This window comes from Sciurus vulgaris (genome assembly GCF_902686455.1).
Source record: "Sciurus vulgaris genome assembly, chromosome: 4".
Lineage (NCBI taxonomy): Eukaryota > Metazoa > Chordata > Mammalia > Rodentia > Sciuridae > Sciurus > Sciurus vulgaris.
The window spans coordinates 72,476,896-72,498,290 of NC_136464.1; the positions used below are offsets into that span (position 1 = coordinate 72,476,896).

Below are 21,395 nucleotides of genomic sequence, written 5' to 3' on the forward strand. Positions count from 1 at the left end.
CCACAAACCAACTCAAGAATGGAACTACTATCAGATTTTAGGAAGGACACCTTCTAGTCACTGAACCCTTACAAATGTCTCACCCCATGATTAGCTTTGCTAGTTATGAACACTAGAATAAATGGAATCAGGCAGCATGAATTCTTTTCATGTCAGCATTTTTTTTCATCATTATGTTTATAACTATACACTGATACTGTAGCAATATAGTGGTATGAATATTCTTCACCTTATGTGGAACTTCTTAATTGTTGATAGACATTTCAGTTATTTGTAAATTTGCGATATTAAGAAAACTATGTCTAGGTACATTTTCCACAGGTTATTTAATTGTACATGCACATATTCTTGTTTGGTAAATACAAAAGAATTTTAAGAGAAAATTCTGAGTCATAAGATATGTACCATTTTAGAATAGTAGATAGCGCCGAAGACTTTCACAAAGTGGCTAGGTAAATTGATTCACACTTGTAGTATAACAGAGTTCCATTTGTTCCACCACAGTGCTTTCCTTATTATTAGTTTTAGTCAGTCTAATGGAGGCGTGGAAATGTTCTAATGGCATTTTAATTAGAATTTTCTGATGTCTATTGAAAAGAAGCATTTCTTGGCTGGGTGCAGTGGTTCATGCCTGTAATTTCAGTGGCTCAGGTTGCTGAGGCAGGAGGATTGCAAGTTCAAAGCCAGCCTGAACAACTTAGTGAGACCCTGTCTCTAAATAAAATATAAAAAAGAACTGGCAATGTTTCACCCCTGGGTTCAATCCTCAATACCAAAAAAAAAAAAAGACAGAAAGAAAAAAAAAGGAGCATTTCTTACATGTTCATTGGCCATTAAACTATATTTTTTTCAACAAACTTCTTTTTCAACTATCTATTATTTTTCTAATTGCATTATAGGGATTCTTTATATATTCTAGACAAAATGTGTTGTTGAACATACGTTCTGCAACTATACTGATTTTGTATCTAACATTTTTGCAAGTTCTTATTTTTAATATAGTCTAATACGTGAATTTTTTCAAGCTTTATGCCCTGTCGAATAAATCTCTGCTGGTTGTAATGTTGTGAAGATATTATCTAATGTCTCTTCTTGAAACAATATCTTGTAATTTACATTTTTATCTATAGTCTACTGAAATTTAGTCTTACATATGCTGTGAAGTAGAAATTGACATTGATTTTTTTTTCCCTTATGGATATGTAATTGGTCCAGCATCTTTTAGTCAAATAACCATTAGATTCCCATTACACTGAAGTGTTATGTTTTCTGAATCAGGTAATACTATATGTGGGAGTTGTTTCTGGACAAATTCTGTTGTACTGTGAGTATATTTATTTACTCCTAAGTCAGTATCACGGTGTCTGCTTTTCTATATTTTAATAGTGAAGTCATGAAATCTGAAAGAGTAAGCCTTCATTTAAGAGTAATTCTTCATTAAGGTAGTCTTCTCTATTGTTTGCCATATATGTTTTTATATAAGTTTTAAAATCAACCTAGAAAGTGCCTCATCTAAAGATAAACTTTGGGAAATTGACATCATAACCTTATTGAATCAGAAAATTTGTTTATATAATGTCTCTCCATTTAAATAATTCTTTAATAAACCCCCCAAATATAGATCTAAACTGTCCCTCAAAAGTACTTCAATCTAATTTTAACATTCACAAGAAAGAAATTGAGTTTCAAAAGAGCTAATCAGGCATCACAGTAATTCTTATAGTTTAGAGTCTTATATTCAATCCATTTTGGCTTGATTTTTGTACGTGGCAAGACATAAGTTTCTAATTTCATTCTCCTGTCTTTGTTTTCCACGGATACCATTTATTGAATAACATCCTTCTCCATTGTGTGCTTTTGATACCTTTGTCAAAACTCAGTTGATAGTAACTATGTGGGTTTATTTCTGGGCTCTCTATTCTTCTTCCATTGATCTGTGTTATTTTTTCATGCCAGCACAATGTAGTTTGAATTACTATAGCTTTGCAGTGTATTTTAAAGTAAGGTCTTGTGATGATTCCACCCTTGTTCTTTTTTTTTCTCAAATTGCTTTGTTTATTGGTATTTTCTGGTTCTATATAACTCTTAGGAGTTTTTCTATTTATATGATGAATGTCATTGATATTTTAATGGGGATTGCATTGAATCTGTAGATTTTTTGAGTAGTATGGTCATTTTAACAAAATTATTCCAATTCATGAATACAGGGTATTTTTCCATTTGTGTTTTTTCAATTTCTTTTGTCAATGCTTTATAGTTCTCTATAGATCTTTCACCCATAAGATAAATTTATTTTGAAGTATTTTATGCTTTTATATATATATTGTAAATGGGATTTTTTTCTCAATTTCTTTTTCAGATAGTTCACTGTTAGATTACAAAAAGGCTACTGATTTAACAAATAATAGATCTTAAAGTCATTCTTCCTATTTAACTAGAATTGTCTGCCTTTTGAACAACAGCTCTCTAAATCCATTACTCTTAACCACTCCAGCTTCTGTTCTATGAAATTAATTCTATTTTCATAGAATTCTATTTTCTTCTGTGAAATCAACTTTTAGATTCTATAAATGAGTGAGATCATGTGATATTTGTCTTTTTGTGCCTGGCTTATTTCACTCAACACAGGGAATCCAGCTTCATTTGTGCTGTTACAAATGGCAGGATTTCCTGTCCTTTTATGAATTTATAACACTTTTTAAAAATCTATTCATTAGTTACAATTAGTAACAATTATGTTGATTTCATAGCTTGACTATTGTGAATAGTATCCCAGCCAACGTGAGAAACATTTGTTTTCTTTCGTTGAGTTGTTTGGGTTCCATACATATTTTAGATATTAATCACTTATCAGATGTATAATTTGGAAAGATTTTCTCCCATTCTTTAACTTGTTTCATTACTCAGTTGATCGTTTACTTTTACTGTACAGAATCATTTTAGTATAATCTAATCCCATCTGTCTATTTTCCTTTAGTTGCTTATACTCATGGATCACATCCAAAAACTCATTGCCAAGACTGAGTTCTTAGAGCTTTCCCCCATATTTACATTTAGATGGGAGGAATGTTTAAGGGATCTGTTGTATAGTTTGGAACTATATTTAGTGACAGTATGCTGTATGGTTGAAAAATTCAAAGAACATGGGTATTTAATGTTTTTACCACAAAAAATTATAAGCATGTGAGGTAACAAATTTGTTAACTACCTATATTTAAGCCTTGCAAAATGTTTTCATATGCTCAAAAATGTTATATTGTACATTATAAATACATAAAATTTTATCAGTGTAAAATAATTGAAAACAGAAATCATGGAGCTAAGTAGAGACAGGCAAAAGTCAAACTTAAGTCTCTTAATTTCTAGTTTATTGGGTCTTTTAACACAATTCAAATCATAATCTAGTTTTGTCTATTATGTATAGCCAATTCTCATTGTGCACAGACTCCTTTGCAAATTGTCTTACTAACTAAAATTTATTTGTAACTACAAAATCAATTCTTGCCACACTTTTAAAGTCATTCGCAAATATGCACAGTGGTGAGAATTTTGTCAACGGTTGCACCACTTTCTGTTTAAAGTCAAACAAATCTATGTACTTCCATCTCTTCAACTCTCATGCCTCATGAAGGTATCCTTTTTATAATTTATTTAGTGCTATCTTTTCACATTTTTGTAGTCTTTATTGTTGTTGCTGTTGGTGGTGGTGATGATTGTGTTGTTTGAAATGGCCCCTTAGTGTACTGCTTAGGGACTGTCAAGTGTTTGTAACACAAGACTGCCATAGGCTTTGTGCAGAAAATGTGCGGTTTAGATAAGCTTCATTCAGGCATGAATTATAGTGCTGCTACCTCAGAGATGAAAGTTAATGAATCAAAAACATGTATTAAATGTCTTTAAGCAGAAACACAAAACAAGGGTATGCATAGATCAGTTGATAAAAATATCGAAGCCAGAGACTTGCAGAATCCATTCCTGTATTTCTCAAGGCTCCTAGGTTTAGTATTCACTAATGCAATGTCTGCGCTGATGTTATGGAACTTAACTACTCCATCTAATGACATAACAAACTGGATTCATATGGAACAATGAATACAATAATTCTTTGGGGAATTTTCATGAGTAAGATTAGAGTACTCTATGGGGGGGGGGCCTCTCTGCCACATCCTGTGTGGCTGAGAAAGAGTTAACTGCAGGAGGATTATGTTCACTATAAATCAATTACCCATAAACTTATCTACTCAATAAGCACACAAGAGCCAAGACTCTTTTTAAATGAGAGGGGGCATGACGGATCTGGCCACATGAGCTCTAGTCTCTAACAACATGGAGTAGCCCAACTCTCTTTTATTTGTACACACACAGGTAAAGGAGCAAAACTGGAAGGAGCTTCTTCTGCAGTGGACAGGATAGGGTGGAGTTAGGGGAGTCATTCTCTAATGGGAACCAGACAGGGAACTGTCTGATTCTGCTAGATAAGGATGGCTTCCCACATCACTCTCTGTTTGGAGTAGTGTTCATAAGTTTTGAGTTGTTTTAAGGAAACATTTTCCACAACTTATCTGAAGAGTAAACTGAGAAATTCTCACCATTTGTGTATATTTACATTCTAACTTCTCTTACATTTTTAAAAAAAGAGAAATTTTGAGACAAAATATATCAATTCAACATTACAAATAAAAACTAATTCTCTCATCAACCCTGGAAATATAAATAATTTTTGAAGATTAAACACTTTAATACATAAAGCATAAAATTGTATATAATCATATTAGTGTGATGTTTAGATATATGTTTATGTTGTGTAATATTTAAATAAGGTTAAACATCTCAAATATTAATCATTTCTTTATGGTGAAAACTCTTATTATTAGCATCTTCTTAAAGTACTTTAATTTTTCCTTGTGATTTTTAAAATTTTTAAAAGATTTTTGCTTTTGAATTTATCTGTGTAGTTTATGTATTTCCCAATAACTATATAACTTATAATATTATTTGTGGAAAAAACATGAACTAAATAAACAAGTAACACCTTCAGGCACCTGTGCAAGCTGATCATCATCCCTCACATATGGAAGAAAACATAATTTAAATCTGAGACATCAAAATGTTAAGGGACAGAGAAACTGGCCTTCTTCCTGTCAGAGTGCCCTGAAAACTTTCCACCAAATCCTTTTTTTTTCAATTATAAATCTTGTTTAAATAAAGCAAAACAGGAAAAAAGTGGTTTTAATAATAATGAATGGATATAAAAAAATCATTCTTATAGAAAATTGTCATTTAAGAAATACTAACTTAGCTAGCAGAATTTTTTAAGTTGGGGAAATTGCCTCTGTTGTCTTTGATACCCTTTCTGCTTACTTTTTCTTCAAAGCCATTGCTTCCCTGACTCTGATGCACCTGTGAACCCCAGGATATTTAATATTCTGAATATTCTGAAATGCGACCTGAGTTTCTCCAGGGTCTCCTATTCCTTCCCCACAATACACACTATATTGCCTTCAGTTTGATTCCAGAATCTGACTCTAATGTAAAAGTGGCCTAATGGTACCTGAAACCTCAGTGAGTTCAGGATTTCCAGACACAATACCGTTCAATTTTTTTGGTTGTTTGTTTCATTTGTTCTTTGTTCTATTGTGTTTTGATTTTCTTTTTTTAGCTTAACTCCACGATTTAGCTGTTTTCTTTGGCAACAAGATCTTTGATTAAATAATTTATTTTACTAGACATCTGGTAGCAATCATTGTCATCTAATTTTTAATTTTCATAATTTTAAAAATCTAAACGAACCTGGGAGACATTTATATTATGTGAAATAATCTAGGCACAAAAAGAGAAATATGCCACACAATCTCACTCATGTGTAGAATCTAAAATGTTGAATTCATAGACATAGAATATAATGGTGACTATGGATACAAAATTCCAGTTAAGTAAAGAAATAAGTTTAAGAGACCTTTTGTACTTGGTGACTAACTGCAGTTTAGTAGATTTTCAAAAATTGCCGAGCAAGTAGGTTTTAAGTGTTCTCACCACAAAATGAGAAGTATTTGAAATATAGATATGTTAATGAGCTTTGTTTAAACAATCCACAATGCATACACATTTCAAAACATGTTGTACACAATAAATACAAATATACATAAATATATATATACACACATTTTATTTGTCAAACAGAAGCAATAAACAAACTAAAAGCAGAGCTACATGAGTAAATTTTTATAAAAGAGACATTTCTGACATTTTGCACATTTAAAAATACAATGTCAATTTGTTGTCATTTAGTTAACTTAAATTTCTGTTTCTCAGTGTTTTTACATATGCTACTTAAACCATCTCTTCTCACTTCATTTTTCTGCTCCTTAAAATTTGCCTAAAGTTGCCTTTCAGGAGCAATAAATTTATAAATACCCTACTTCCTTATAGTTATAGTTTACTTCTTTAATCATAGTTATATCCTTTTCCTAAATCAGAATTTACAAACTAGTGCAGTTTTTAGACCAATAGGAATGTGTTTGGTCCATTCATAGTTTAACTTTCTAAAATGTGTTGCCAACTTTAGAATCAATAATCTTATAAAATTTAGAATATTAGATGAGTTAGTAATTTTAGCTCTGTAGTCCATTATGGTAAGAATTTTCTAGGGCTGAATAGCAGTTACCAACTTAGAGAGGGTCTTTGTTCACCTTTCCCATCAGACTTTCTTCCTGCATTTATATCACCTGATGGATCTCTGTAGACATTTGAATTTGTAGCCTCTAAAAATGTAAGTGAATTAGATGATCTCCTTTTGTTTATTCTTAAAATATATGTCCATGATGGAATCCCATTCAATAATTAACACAAAAAACTTGACAAACAAAAATTAAGTCTCCGCTCTGTAGAGGTACAGAGCTTATATTTATTGTTAAAATGTGTTAATTTACTGGGACAGCACAATGGATAAAGTGTAAACTACAGAAACAAATAAAAAAGAAGGTCACTATATTCTTACTTGTAGTGGCAAAGGCTATATTAGGAATAGTCTTGTTTAAGTGATAGCTAATTAAGTTGAAACTTAATTACTGAATAATTAATGAGTTAAAGCCTGAGGAATGAGAAAGGAGAATTGACAAAAATATATTGTGCAAAGATCTATAGGTAAGAGAAAATAACAGTGACATTCTGGTGGAGATTTTAAGAACTAAGACTAATCATTAAGGCCAAATGCCCTACATGATTTTACATGTCAATATACAGTGTTTAATTGTTATTTTAATTAAAAAAAAAGTGACTGACTTCTGTCCAACTCCTGTCACGAAATGGTCTCTTACACAACCAATATTAGAAGCTCAGAAGAAACTCACAGTTTCTTCCTCTAGAAGGGTAGTCATTGTTCCCAATTTCTCTTTCCCAAACTCGATATGTGCATATACTTACCAACCTGGATTTTGTGACTGTCTCTGAAATGGGTTTCAAATCTAAAATAAAGAAACTTCCTTGTATGATTGAAATTCTAGCATGTAGATAATTTAATGTGTTAAGGTTTTTCAAGAAAAACAAATGCATTTTCTCCACAGGTTTTAAGATGCTAATGGGTATAAATTGGTCCAAATGTGCTTTGCACTGAATCCTTCTATTTCTTTAGCTGAAGGAAGGATCAGGAAGTTGAAAATTTCAGACACTGTAAGAACTCCTATGTAAGACTTGCAAGTGTGCTTTTTAAAAATATTTCATATCTATGGTTGTTGACAGCTGTCTAGTCTCTTCCTTTGTGTAACAGAGGGCTGGTTTTTGTGCTGTATACTAGATGTGCAACTGATGAAATGAAAATTGATGTTTTCTTTTCTTTTCCTTTCAGCTCACTCCAGTTGGTACCACGGTATTTACAGGATTTTCAGGAGACAATGGAGCTACTGACATAGATGATGGCCCAAATGGACAGATAGAATACGTTATTCAATACAATCCAGAAGATCCGGTATGTAAATATCCATATGCAATGTGATTTCACAATGAGGAATAAAATTAACACTTATTTCAGCTGACATTTTTTCCATTTTCCGTTAGTTAATGGAACCACTTAAATTAACTATCATTAATATAAAAATTGACTTATTTTCAATATTTGTGTTGTATTTTAAGTTATCTTTGGTAGTATTTGTACATAAGAGTAAAATGCCATTATAGGCATGATATGTCACCATCTTTGCTAAATTTCTTTTATAGGTGTAGATTTATAAGCAGTCTAAACATTCTAAACAAACCCTTCCATATCATTTCACCAATGTGATGCAAATGCTTTATGCAATTTGAAAATTAATGACAATAATGCCGCCACAAACCACAATCACACACCAAATACATTGCCAGTGTTGAGAAGCTCTTAAAATCTCAGTTGTACCAACAGTGAAATCTCAGTTAGAGCAGGAAACAAAACCTCTAGATATAGGCCTTTCTTGTTTGGGATTCTAGATCGGGTTTTAGGCCATGGAATCATTTATTCAAATGACATATTATGCAACACTAGACAAAATGTGCAATCTTCAAATGAGGCTATTGCTGTAATTCCTGCCTACCCTTCATCTTCCCTCCTGGCTGTGGCATCTCTTCAGATTACCATGGGTTACCCAAAACAGAATTAAAAACACTTCCTAAATGGTTTCTTATTCCATGTTTATTTCTTCTGTTTAATATTAGGAATATAAAAAGTTTTGAGGTTAACATAATACCATTATTGTTTACCTTTATATGTTTTTGTAATGTTTAAACACATACAACACATAAACAAAAACTCTGTTGAGCAGACACTTTATGTTATTTTGTAAGGTTTAATTAAATACACACAACACACATAAACAAAACTCTGTTGAGCAGGAAGGGTTTAAGGACTCACCAAAAATGTCCACCTCACAAATTTATTGTGAGAATTAGGTGAAACACAAAAGCATCTTTTATTCTCAAAAGCAAGTTGTCGTGGCAACTTTTCTTTATTGCTTAGGAGAGAAAACCAGGCTCACAGGTGAGGTGATTTGCTTGGTATTACACAGCCACTTCTGAGGCTCAAAGCCCAGTTTCAGAGGAGCATCTACTCCACTCATCCTCTACTGAATTCAAATGAAATAGATGTAGTGTTATTGTTAAAATTCTCAAAACATTTGAAAAATAAGAATGAAAAAAGAGGGGGTGAGGTATGGGCATAGTAGGGTCAAGGGAAGGTTTTGGAGGTTTTTTTTTTTTTAATATTTAAAAGAACTTTATTTGCTTACTTAGTACTTGATAAAAACAGTCTTTAAAAACAAAGTCTTATAAAGTGTATTACCTGAGAATTTTTCCTGAGAATATTTGATCTTTAATATTTAGTTTTTGGTTACCACTTTCCAGAGCATACAAGAAAGACTAAAATTTAGAAATGAGGTGCAAAAGAAGTTTTATTACCTCCCTCTCCCCCAAGAAAACCCTTAGAGCATATTCTTAGAGTAATAAATCCACAGAGAAAAACTTCTGTTTCAATGAGGTCATTCTGTTGTTTCCTCATGTAGTAGATAATGCAATAGAAAAACTAATATTCTTGTCAAGATTTACATTGTTTTTAAAAAGTCTTGGTATAGAAAACAATACATTAATAAATAATTTGCAGTGCTTACTGAATTTTATTTAATATAACACAACTTGAAATATTAGTAATAGAATGCTAAAAAGTTGAGTCAATCAACCCTAAGAAGAGTGTAAGGTGAATTGAGTTCCATCATCCAGCGATGCACAGATATTTTCCTCAGATTCTTTCTCCATGGGGCCAGCTGTATCATGTGCACCTAATTTTCCTTTCTCTCCATCATCCAATTTTCTTTTCTCTCCATCAGCATTGAAAATTCAGTGCCAAGTTGAGTATGATTTCATGATTTTTTTTGATCATCAAAATGCAAAGGAAGTTTACCTATTAAGAGATAAATCTATTATCAAAACCATTAAAGCTATTACAAACATAGAACTTTTTTTCTCTAGAACAAGGAGACAATCTGATAAATAAAAAAAGTAAATGATGAATTAGGTTCTCCAGAACTTACAGGCCTTCATTTGTTTGCATTACAAAGAATGAATTTCATATTAACCACTTTAAATAATTGCTATAGATATTGCCACGTCCAGCATATGTCTATTAGGATTATTTCTTTTAATTTATAATTTTGAAATTTTTTTCCTAAAACAGCACTGTTTGCCTAGCATTCATAATGGGAGGAGATTAGCAAATATTTGTTCAGTATTTACTAACTCCAAGAACAATGTTTTAAGTTGAAGAGGAAATTACAAGATTGTAGAATCTAGTAGTGAATAAATGGGTGCTCAGAATGCAATATTTGTAACTTTTCTGTAAGTTTAAAATTTCAGTAATAAAGTATTTGGGGAAAACCATCCATGACATAGGAAATGAAACTGAAAAATAGGGAACTGAAGAAAAATGCTTCTTAGGAAAGAGTTATAGATATCTCATGTTGTGGGGGCTAACCTAGAGTCACTGGCCAGCCTTCTCCATTATACTGGGGGTTAGTAGCCTGGCTTCTGGTCCCTAATGACATCTGGGACAATATGAGAGGTCATGACTAAACTGTGTGCCCTGCTTTCACCTGCACATTTTGGGCGATGATGGTTTCTTTCCACTAACTGATCTAAGAGGAAAGTGATCAGAATTTTTGTGGATTGCCTTGTTTCCTCCATTCTCTTCCAAACTTAAATTATAAAACAAACAAAAAACCCACTTTTCTGAACTAGATAATTCCAGCCACTTGTCAGGCTGAGACAGGTGGATCACAAGGGAGGCACTGAGCAACTCAGTGAGGCTCTGTCTTTAAATTGAAACAATACAAAATAGGATTGAGAATGTGGTTCAGTGGTCAAGTGCCCCTGAGTTCAAACCCTTAAAGGGAACCTCTCAATATGTTTGAAATGAAACCAAGAGATGGGGATGTGCTGAGATTGTGACAGAGAACCTTAAGTGTGAAGTATTATACAAGAAATGAAATGGAAAGTACTGCAGAAGCAGAGGAGCAAAGGTCAAGAAAAACACTTTTCCATTGACGGTACCAAAGACAGCTGACTGCACATTCTGTTGGAACCATTCACCTTGTTTGTGCTTTAGGTTTTCTTCTTTAATACTTAATATTGCACGCATGTGCCATATTTTTTTTAGCTTACATTATATGATCGTCATTCCCTAACCCTTATTCCTCAAGTTATGAAAATGAAACCAGAAGTATAGAATAGTCATTCCATGTATATGAGGGAAATATTTTTTGCATTGCAAAAAAAAAAAATTAAATGTTAAGTTATAATTTGAACTAAAAAAACATTTACTTAGAAACTATCTTTTAGTTTTGTGAAGTTGAAATTCCTTTTTTGCTATGGAGTAAAACCTTCTGAATGCTTCTCCCTTTCAGTGATCTATGGGCTTGAAATCAAACACAATTACGTACCTTTTACTACCTACAGAATGGATAACCAATCAGCCCCATGCAGTTTTAAAATTACAAAAAAGAAAAATAAATTTTAGCAAGCTAGCACTACTGTAAAATAAATAAAGTTCTCTGGGCATGGTCCTACTTCCATGCAACAAAAGAATAAGACATCATGAAAACACTTAACATGGGTTCTATTGGAAGAAAAAGCATTAATCAAGGCACATTTTTAGGGAGAGAATCTACCTTCAGCCATCCTAGAAATGTACTATAAACTTCAGTACCAGACATTTCTCTTTTAAGAGCAGCAAGAGAAATACCTATAATTCTTATTTTCTGCCATTAATAAATCTCTAGTTATTTTGTTTATATTAAAAATAGCATAATGGACAGGCATGGTGGTGCACACCTGTAATTCCAGCGACTCAGGAGACTGAGGCAGGAGAATCTCGAGTTCAAAGCCAGCCTCAGCAACAGCAAGGAGCTAAGCAACTCAGTGAGATCCTGTCTCTAAATGAAATACAAAATAATGGTTGAGTGCCCCTGAGTTCAATCCTTGGTACAAAAAAAAAAAAAAAAAAAAAAAAAAAAAATAGCCTAATGCTCTCCTTATTTCTTAATCTGAAAGTGTGATCACCTTTGGTTTTGGTAAGCACTGATATATATTTTTTCAAATTAGTCTCATGCTGTATGATAAATGGTAGAAAGCGTAGATCAGCCTGTCCTATGTAAATTTCTGGTTGTTTTCTTCCATCTGATGTTTTATTGTTCATTACTTGAAGACACATATTAGCTTCATTATCTCACAGATGTTTTATTTGGCCACAAATTATTGTAAACTATTTTGAAGCCAATATCTAAACATCATGGAATTTTACACTCTAGGGTAGCTTGCTTTCTTCCTTTGAGAAACAGAAACATATTGACACTGCTAGTGATTTCCAATAACACAGTAATCTGCCACTGTTAAACTCCATCACTCCTACCACTGGGCAATATGTATGTATACACCTACACCCCAGTTGCTTCCCTCATTTTTATTATCTGCCTCATCCTAGTAGACAGTTGCAAATGTCCCTTCTGTCACATAACAATGCAAAATGTTAATTAATTTTTCCAATCATTTTAATCAGTACTTCTAATGAGAGAATTCAGTGGAAATATAATATTTCTTGTACATAATACATCACTTTTCTCTGCTTTTAATTTTTTCATTTAATTGTGTGTGCTTAGCAACTTGACTATTGCATGCTAAGGTGTACTTTTCTTTATAATTATTTTTTGGAAGAGGGTTGCAGACTCTCTTAAGTTTTTGAAAGTCTATTTTTTATAAATTATCAGTCATATTTGTTTAATATTTTCATGCCCTTTCCCCTCTTTCCCCCTGCCCCCTGACTCCTCTACCTCTGAGACTCTAATTACAGGAATGGTAGCTATTTTGATATTGTTTCACAGCTTCCCAGGGCTCTGTTTAATTGTGTTCAATGTATTTTCATCTTTTTTTCTACAAACTGATATTTTCTATTGATCTATTTTCAAAATTACACATTCTCTGCCATCTCCATCCTTTTGTAAAATATATGCAATGTTCTTTTTATGTTGTTTTTAAATTTGATATTTGTTCCTTTGTTCTAAATTTTCCGCATTCTTAATAGTTTCCATTTCTTCACAAACTATAAGATTTTCTCACTTTTGTATTTATAGTGTGTATCATCATTGCATTTTTTTCCCACAGGTATAGTTATAATACCTGCTTGAATACCCTTGTCTGATTTTTGTAATATGGAGCACATTTCCTTCCTCATCACACTGACTTGTTTGGAACTCTTGCTTGGATATTGTGAATATGATGCTGTGGAGAGACGGTTGAGTTTATTTCATTTCTCTGAGGATTATTTTTTTCAATGTTGTTTGTTTGTTTTGTTTTTCATTTTAACGAACAATTTGGTTAAACTCAAACTGGAAGCTCTTTTACTTGAGTGTAGCTCAAATCTTCATTTAGCATGTATTATTTTTCATAGTTGATCTTTATATAAACTGCCTTACAAAAGTATAGTTTAGAGAACAGGTAGAGAGTATGACATAGCTTATCAGTAGAATTTTATCCTACCCCTTTCTAGCTTTCTCCTTTCCAGTATTTCCCCACTCAATTACAGTCAACTTTGTTCTATCACCTGACGCTTCAGTCCATAAAGACTTCAAGCTTCCTATCAGACTTTTAAGTATCAACATGGTGCTGAACTCAGCTTTCTCTCTGGCTAACTGCCATAAAACAGGAAACTTACTCATGTCATCTATTTTTCCAGGTGTCTACCTCCTTAAAAAAACTGTCTGTTTTGGTTCTTTCTCCAAGGATATTGGCTTTTTGTTTGAGTGGTTGGTTGATTTTTATATTCTCCATATTTGTGCTTTTTGTTGAGTAGGAGTTAAGTTATATAGAAGCAGAATGATTATTTCCCAATGGGTTTATCTCTTCAATATATCTTTAGAAAACTGGTGTTTGTACTCATTTTGCCTTTGAACCATTCTGGCTTACCTAAGTAGCAAAATAGCAATGATGATACAGTAGCATTCCCAAATCTGAACAATAAAAAGGAGCAGGCATCCTTCTACCCATAACTGTGGATCTGCATTGATATGCTATGGGCTGGTTTGGCACATCTACTACTGCATAGCCAGAAACATGGAAATTTCAATTCTATTTCAGGTTGTTTTCTCTATAACAAAGGCAAAAATAGAGAAAGTTCTGGACTTCGACATGTCTATTAATCTTTATACAAAAAAGCCAAAAACAACTAATGTAGGAGATGATGCTTTTTAATACAAGTGTTACAGGGTTGGGGCCTTTAGGACCCTGAGGCAGTGTGAAGACCTCCCCCTTCAAACCCCAATGTTTGCAATCAAGTAAGTATTCAGACATGTCATTCAGAGTAACAGGCATGAGTTTACTGAAGGGATAGAAGAGAAAGGGGACACTCTCAAGGGAGAGAGTAGGTCCTCTCAGAGAGGAAACATACAGTGTACCTCTCCTGCATTCCAGTTTTATTTGGGATCCTAGAGAAGTTTCCAGACAGTCCCATCAGATTCACCTCTTAACTTCTGAGTGATAACAAAATGACATCTGACTTTCAAGTCTCCACTGCAGTGACACCTCTGGGTCACTTTGGCCCATGCTGCATGGTTCTAATTGAATTCTTTATTGGGGGAGGGTGCTGGGGATGAATTCAGGGGTACTCAACCACTGGGCCACATCCCCTGTCCTATTTTGTATTTATTTACAGACAGGGTCTCACTGAGTTGCTCAGCACCTCACCATTGCTAAGGCTGACTTTGAACTCACAATCCTCCTGTCTCAGCCTGGGATTACAACCAAGGGGATTACAGGCGTGTGCCCCAGTGCCTGACTTCTAATTGGATTATTAAGGATAAATTCTTATAGATTTTATGGTTAGAAGGAATTGTCCTAATCTCCCTGAGTTTCAGGTTCTGGTCTGTGAAGAGTCACAAAATCTCTGCCTTCCAGGAATCTTTGATTCCTCTTACTGACATTATTTGGGACCTGTACCTCTTCTGCAGATAATAGGTAGTTTGCTGAGGAATGTGACATTGCCTGTCCATTTAAGCCAAGAATGGTTGCAGGTATATTGCTTCTTGCAAAAGAAAGCTTGTGGTGGTAAGAACAGTCGGCCTATTTTATAGAATTATCCCTTCCCTTTACCTCATGTTCCCACCACTCACTTCTGTCTGTCCCTTATCACAAGAATGCATGGAGGGTACCCTCATGCCAATATGTTCATTGTGTAAAGTATCAAAGAAGGAAAAATACATCTCTCAAAATTATGAAGTTGGGGATTCATCAAAGGTAATAATTATCAATAACCAGTAGTTTATCACCACCAATCCTTCAAACAAGTCTTAGGGACAATATAATGTATTGGTTGCTATAGAAAAAATTATAAAAAATTCAGTAACTTAAAACAACATACATATTTATTTCCTTACAGTTTCTGTGCTTCCTTAGCTGTGCCTTCTGCTTAGGCTCTCATAAGATTTTAATCAAAGTGCTGGTGAGATTAATACTCATAGTGAAGCTCAGCTAGAAAGTAATCCATTTCCAAGAAAACTCAGATTGCTGTTGGAATTGGTGGTTGTAAAACATAGGACCTCACCTTCTTGTTCCTCTTTACCACAGGCTGCTATGGACTATTAACAGGCTGCCCTGAGTTCCTTGCCATGTGGTCTGTGCCTGCATAAGTGCCAGTGTCTCAAACCTGCAAGGAGAGTATCTAGAGCTGGTCTGATTACAGAACTTCATCTAACATAATGTAATCATGAGAGTGACAGCTCATTTCCTATGCTGTATTATAATGCCCAAAAGCAAGTCAGAGGTCCTGCTCACACTTAACAGGAAGACAGCATACAAAGGTTGAAGTTGCTAATCAGGAGTCAGATATGATTGTCACAAATACTATAATGCCATTGTTATTGCCATTTTTTTTTTTTGCATAACATGTTAACAGGATCTACTTTGATAAAGTATTTTTGACCCTTTTTTTAAAATTACAGAATAGAAAGGATGAAGGTTCTATTCTGATATTACAAAAAGGTAAATTTGCATTATTAGGGTCTTTCTTATCCTACCTATTTTTTCCTTATGACAGGATAGACAATTTATTAGGAAATGTGATGTGAGGAAGGAGAAGGGCATTTTTATTATTCAAAATCATAAAATTTCAGTTATAACCAAATGTTGCAGACTCTTCACCATAACAAAGTTCTTTTATTTAATCCCTGAATAAAATCAGAATAGCTAAACTTGAGCTTTTCTTTTCTTTTGTCCTTCTTTTTATTGAAATTCAAATGATTTTTAAAATAAAGAAAGAACAAATTTTGGAATAAAGGGCTGCTGAACTGATTGACCAATATAAAGCAAAAGCACTTGTGCTATTTACCAAAAATTCGTGATTTATTTTTTTCCTTTGGAAATATTCCAAGAATGTACTTTTCTTGCTTGGAGAAAATTGCTTGCTTTGATTAATAAAATGTGAGCTCAGAGAACCAAAGTACAAGTCATCATGTCTCCTCCCACTGCTATAGAAATTGGAGAAAAAAATATTAAAGTGAATCATCCATTAGCCTGAGTGTCTGAACAACAAGAAACAAAGTCTATCTGCTGAAATCCTAGATGTAAAAATATGTGGATTAGGTATGAGATAACAATGAGGGCCTTTGTTCCTATAGAATAACCTATCCTTTCTTATGTAGAAAAAAACTTAGTAACTATTTCATTATAAAAACGATTTCGTTTGTCAAAGAAAACAATTACTCAATGACATGTTAAAGTATGGTGAGAAAGACTTAATTCAGGACAATTGCAATAGGTATAGAACCACTGTAACCAGGTCTTACAGTGGAGAGAGATTGCACTCAACTCCAAATAAAACATGCGCAAATCGGAATTTATAGGCAAGGAACAGGGTGGTGGTCCATGAATTAAGATTGTTTAGGAGGGATCATTAAGGGTGAGGGGGATTCTGGTTTAACACACTTACTGGGATTCTTGCTAAAACCAGGCAGGAGTGATCAGACATCACCTGGAGGACAATGGAAGATGAGGTACCTGATCAAATTCAGATATGGAGGGTGATCAGATATCTAGGATGGTGGGGGGATTCTTGCCCAATTGGGTTAGCAAGGTTATTTGCTAATATTGGACTTTATAAGGAAGTGCAGATGGGCTAGAAGAAAATTTTAGAAGACTAACCAAGATTTGTCAGAACAAAAAATCTTAGTTTTCTTTTTTATTGAAGGGAAGAAGAGACATTCTTTATAAGTGTATTTTCTCATTCTGTCACCTATTGTTCATTAAGGAACATTTGGATCATTTGGTAGGACATGGTAGTAAAGGATATTAGCTAGATGATAAGAGCAACCAACTGTTAAATGAGGAGCATTTAATGTCTGTGACATGTATTAAATGAAAAAAGCAAATATAAAAGAGGTATCATTCTGATATTTTAAATTCTACTCTTAGCAAGATTGACATACTGTTCCTATAATTATTATTATATTACTTTTCTTAATCTTTTTTTTAATACAAAACTGGAAAGATGTTTATTCTGCCCTTTAAGTATTTTAATCTAAAGTAATAAGGAGGAAAGGGATGACATATCCCTATAGCAGTCTCCAGTGGACTAAGGCTACAGCACACCATTTCTCTCATGGACCACTGCCACCCAGAAAAGCACTGAGGTAGCAGCATGCACCCGCAGCTTCTGTCTTGGAGGTGGTACAGCAGTATTTCGGAGGGTGGTAATATCTTTTATCAATGCTTTCCAAGTACATGTGACTCCCTATAGCTTTGAGGGAATTGAGAAAAAATGAGCCACAATTTATTTTTTAATGTGTAAGCATGTAATATGTTTGAATTTCCTGAGTCAGGAAGCTAAAAGCACAGTTCAAATGTAAAGGATTTTGACAAATTACCATCCTTTAGAAGTTCTGTATTTAAGTCAATGTAGAATTTCTGATGTTATTAAAATATTTCAAGCTAAGCAAAAATAGTTATGACATTTCTAGGAAGCTAAATAGGAGAATTATGTTACACTTCAAAAATATTATATATGGTATAGTATATCCTGACAGTCTTAAATTCCCATCATATTTAATATTCTCTTTTTCTCCTGTTTAAATCATCTAAAATCTCTTTTTGTGTAACTTGGAACCTAGATTTTTCAGTCTAAGTCTATAACCTTTTAACTTTGGAACTTAAGTACCTCTATGTCCAATTAAGCACTTCTAAATACAATTTGATGGACAGTGAGTTAGAACAAAGTAAAATGAACTGCATTTTAATCTTTAATGGATCCTTAAATGCAAATATATATGTTTGTGATAATTTTGCATGAAACATTAAAATATGATCAGAATGGTAGTAAGGGCAGAGTCTATGCTACCTACTGTACAAATCTCAGTTTGTTTGGTAAACAAGGATGATATATTCTTGCTAAGTCCTCCATTTTTTGTGTCAGTAATTAGATTAGGGGAAACAGCCTATCAATGACAAACAACCTATAGACTGATCAGTAACTGGTGGCATGGTACCCTGACTTAATGAGACAAAAGCTAAAGGTTGAAAAGAGAATGTCAGGATAAAATTGATGCTGTTTAGTATAAGTTAAGGGAAAATCAGTCTTGCTCAAAGTAAGCATTTCTCTAACCAAGAGCATAAAAACTGCTAGCAGGACCATCAAACTATTACTATTACTACTATTACTATTATCTAAACTATTACTAACTCACCTTCATATATATTAATAAAGAAGATATAGGAGAATCAAATCATCTCTGGGAAATAGTTTTTAGGGTGTCAAGACACCTCTAACTAACTCTTTTGTGGGCACACATGTGGCATAGGAATTACATCTGCCCTCTACCCTAGTTCCTGTCCTTTTGATAGTGATAAAGTTGCTCAACCTGTCTTACCCTCACTTTATGAAATAGAGGAGTGCCCCTTCTCTGATAGTTGTCAAGTCACCAAACCACTGGGAAATTCTGAGTGGACCTTTCTTAATGGAGGCCAGATATTTAGGGCCAGTGAGTGTCAAGAGATTGAGCCATAATTGGATTTCTTTTATTAAGATGGTATTGGTAGAGGTCAACATTTAAATTTTCATCCCCTAAGGAAAATGATGCCAAGTTTGTGTCTTACAGAGTGTCCAAAACTATCAAAAGAGGGCAATGACTTTGCTTCACAAATCACTGAAGCAAATGGATATTACTATTTCCCACACTCTTCTTTGTTGGTAGTTCAAAGCTCTAATTATGAAAGGAAAGAACAATAAAGGCAAAGTGCAGACTCACTGCTACTCCAGTTTTTCAAAGTCAAATCTGAACCATCTGCATCAGAATCACACAGTAGGTCTGTTAGAAATGCAGACTACTAAAAATTTCTGAAGAAGGGGGAACAGAGATGTATATATCTGAATGATACATATCTGTTATATATTATAAATTTTGAGTGAATTGTTCCATTTCCCCATGGCCATATCCTATAATAACTAAAAAAAGTAATACTTTTTCTATAAAATCTAGTTTTCTTTTTACTTCTTAGGTCAAACTTAAAAATTCCACCAAATCAGGCATTCACTTAAAGTTGAACAATATTCATTTTACTAGAGAAAAGTTTCCTAAATCTTTATCTACATTATGCTTCTCTTTTTTGTACATTTTCTTCTATCGCTTTATTTAATTATTAGTCTATAAGTTTTAGAGAAAAAATAGATACTCAAAAATAATTGTTTAATCAATAACAACAAAATATTGAAAATATTTCTCAAGTTGTTTTGCTACAGATAGAATAGGTAAGTATCTCTGTGACATAGACTGAGGCTTCTGAGGAATCTGTGAAGGGAAACAGGAAATACACAAATAATGTGTTTTGTTTGAAAAAATCATATAACATCATATCAAAGACAATTCAAATTGAAAGACAGAGAAGATTTCAGAATAGAATTTGTAAAATTTACTACACAGAAAAATGAGCAATAGGGTGTTTGGACAAGAAAAAGAGAACAAATGACAGCTGTGAGAAGCTGTGGTTTATGTGGAAAAGCGAGGGGACTACAAGGTATGGAAACAAAAAGAAGACAATCATGCATCCAAGCACAGTCAGTTGCAAAAAACAGAAAACTAAAATTAAAGATCACCACACTACTAAAAAAGTCATTTATTGTCTCTCATAGTAGTTTGCTCAGCAATGGTATAAGTATCAGGGAATGTCCAACAACTCAAAAAAAAAAAAAAAAAAAAAAAAAAAAAAAAAAAAAAAAAAAAGCAAAAAGCAAGATCCAGAGGCTTACACTTTATTATTTTCTGCCAGTATTAGTATATTAATTACTTCTCCAAAATTAGTTACAGCAATCATCTCAAAATGGCTGCAAAAACTTCAGATGTCTCTCTTTCTAATTAAATTATTCTTTGTTGCACAGAAGTGAATCATATGTACAATTCCAAAATAATCTCTGGTAAAGAGAATAGAATTACCATGTTTGTAGTAAGATCAGTAAAGACTCATTCCATTAAGAGTTATAGCTTCCACTAAAATATACAGCCATCAGATATCCATTATCTAAGCTAATTTCAAATTCCAAGTCCAGGGATTAGGTGACCTCAGGGTAAGCTATAAACTCTAGTTCTTTAGTCACTAAGATGTAACAACCTCATAATAACACATTAAGATATATTTACAGTGTAAATGGCAATTATTTAACAAGACTTTTCCTGTAATGAATTTAAGTATTTAGAGTAAGTCATTTTGTACTACCTTGTCACAATTGAGAGTACCACTCACAGGTATAAGCAATGAATGAGCAAAAATTTAGAGAAAATGTCAAATGTCTGGTTTTAATTGTCAACATCCCTTATGATGCATTTTCTGTACTTATATTTAATAAATGTTATTTTTAAAATAACTATTTGAAAAAGATTTGCAAAACATGAACAGAGAATAAATCATTTAAAAATGATTCATTGATCATGTACAGTATACTAGTGTGTGTGTGTGTGTGTGTGTGTGTGTGTGAGAGAGAGAGAGAGAGAGAAAGAAAAACAGAGAAAGAGAGAGAGAGAGAGAGAGAGAGGAGAGAGAGAGGGAGAGAGAGCTCACACCATAGATATAGAAAACTAATCTCTCCACATCCCATTGCTTGAATCTGGGATGAGAGACCAGTGTTAGCTGTTTTCTTACTGAGTCTTCCTTCCTGAGTGACTCTTGAGAATACATTTACATTGTTTTGAAGGTATAAACACCATTTACACTGTTTTGAAGGTATAAACACAAAGAATTCCTTCTTTTCTTCCTTCCCATTCTTCTTTTCTCTCCTATCGTCCTCCTGCTCCTCCTCTTTTTGAAGCAACCTAATATGGATTCAAACTAAGTATTTCCTTTAATGAACCACT

The 21,395-nt window shown here is 33.3% G+C and overlaps 1 protein-coding gene across 1 annotated transcript in view; it reads left to right on the top strand.

Annotated features, from left to right (window-relative positions):
• The window catches only part of PCDH15 (protocadherin related 15), a gene marked incomplete at its 3' end in the record, with an annotated part of 922,351 nt that overhangs the window by 438,523 nt on the left and 462,433 nt on the right, over positions 1–21,395 (top strand). Inside the window, exon 6 of the mRNA XM_079136109.1 lies at positions 7,844–7,963. Coding sequence (XP_078992235.1) covers positions 7,844–7,963 — 120 coding nt within the window. The remainder of the gene's footprint in view (positions 1–7,843; positions 7,964–21,395) is intronic.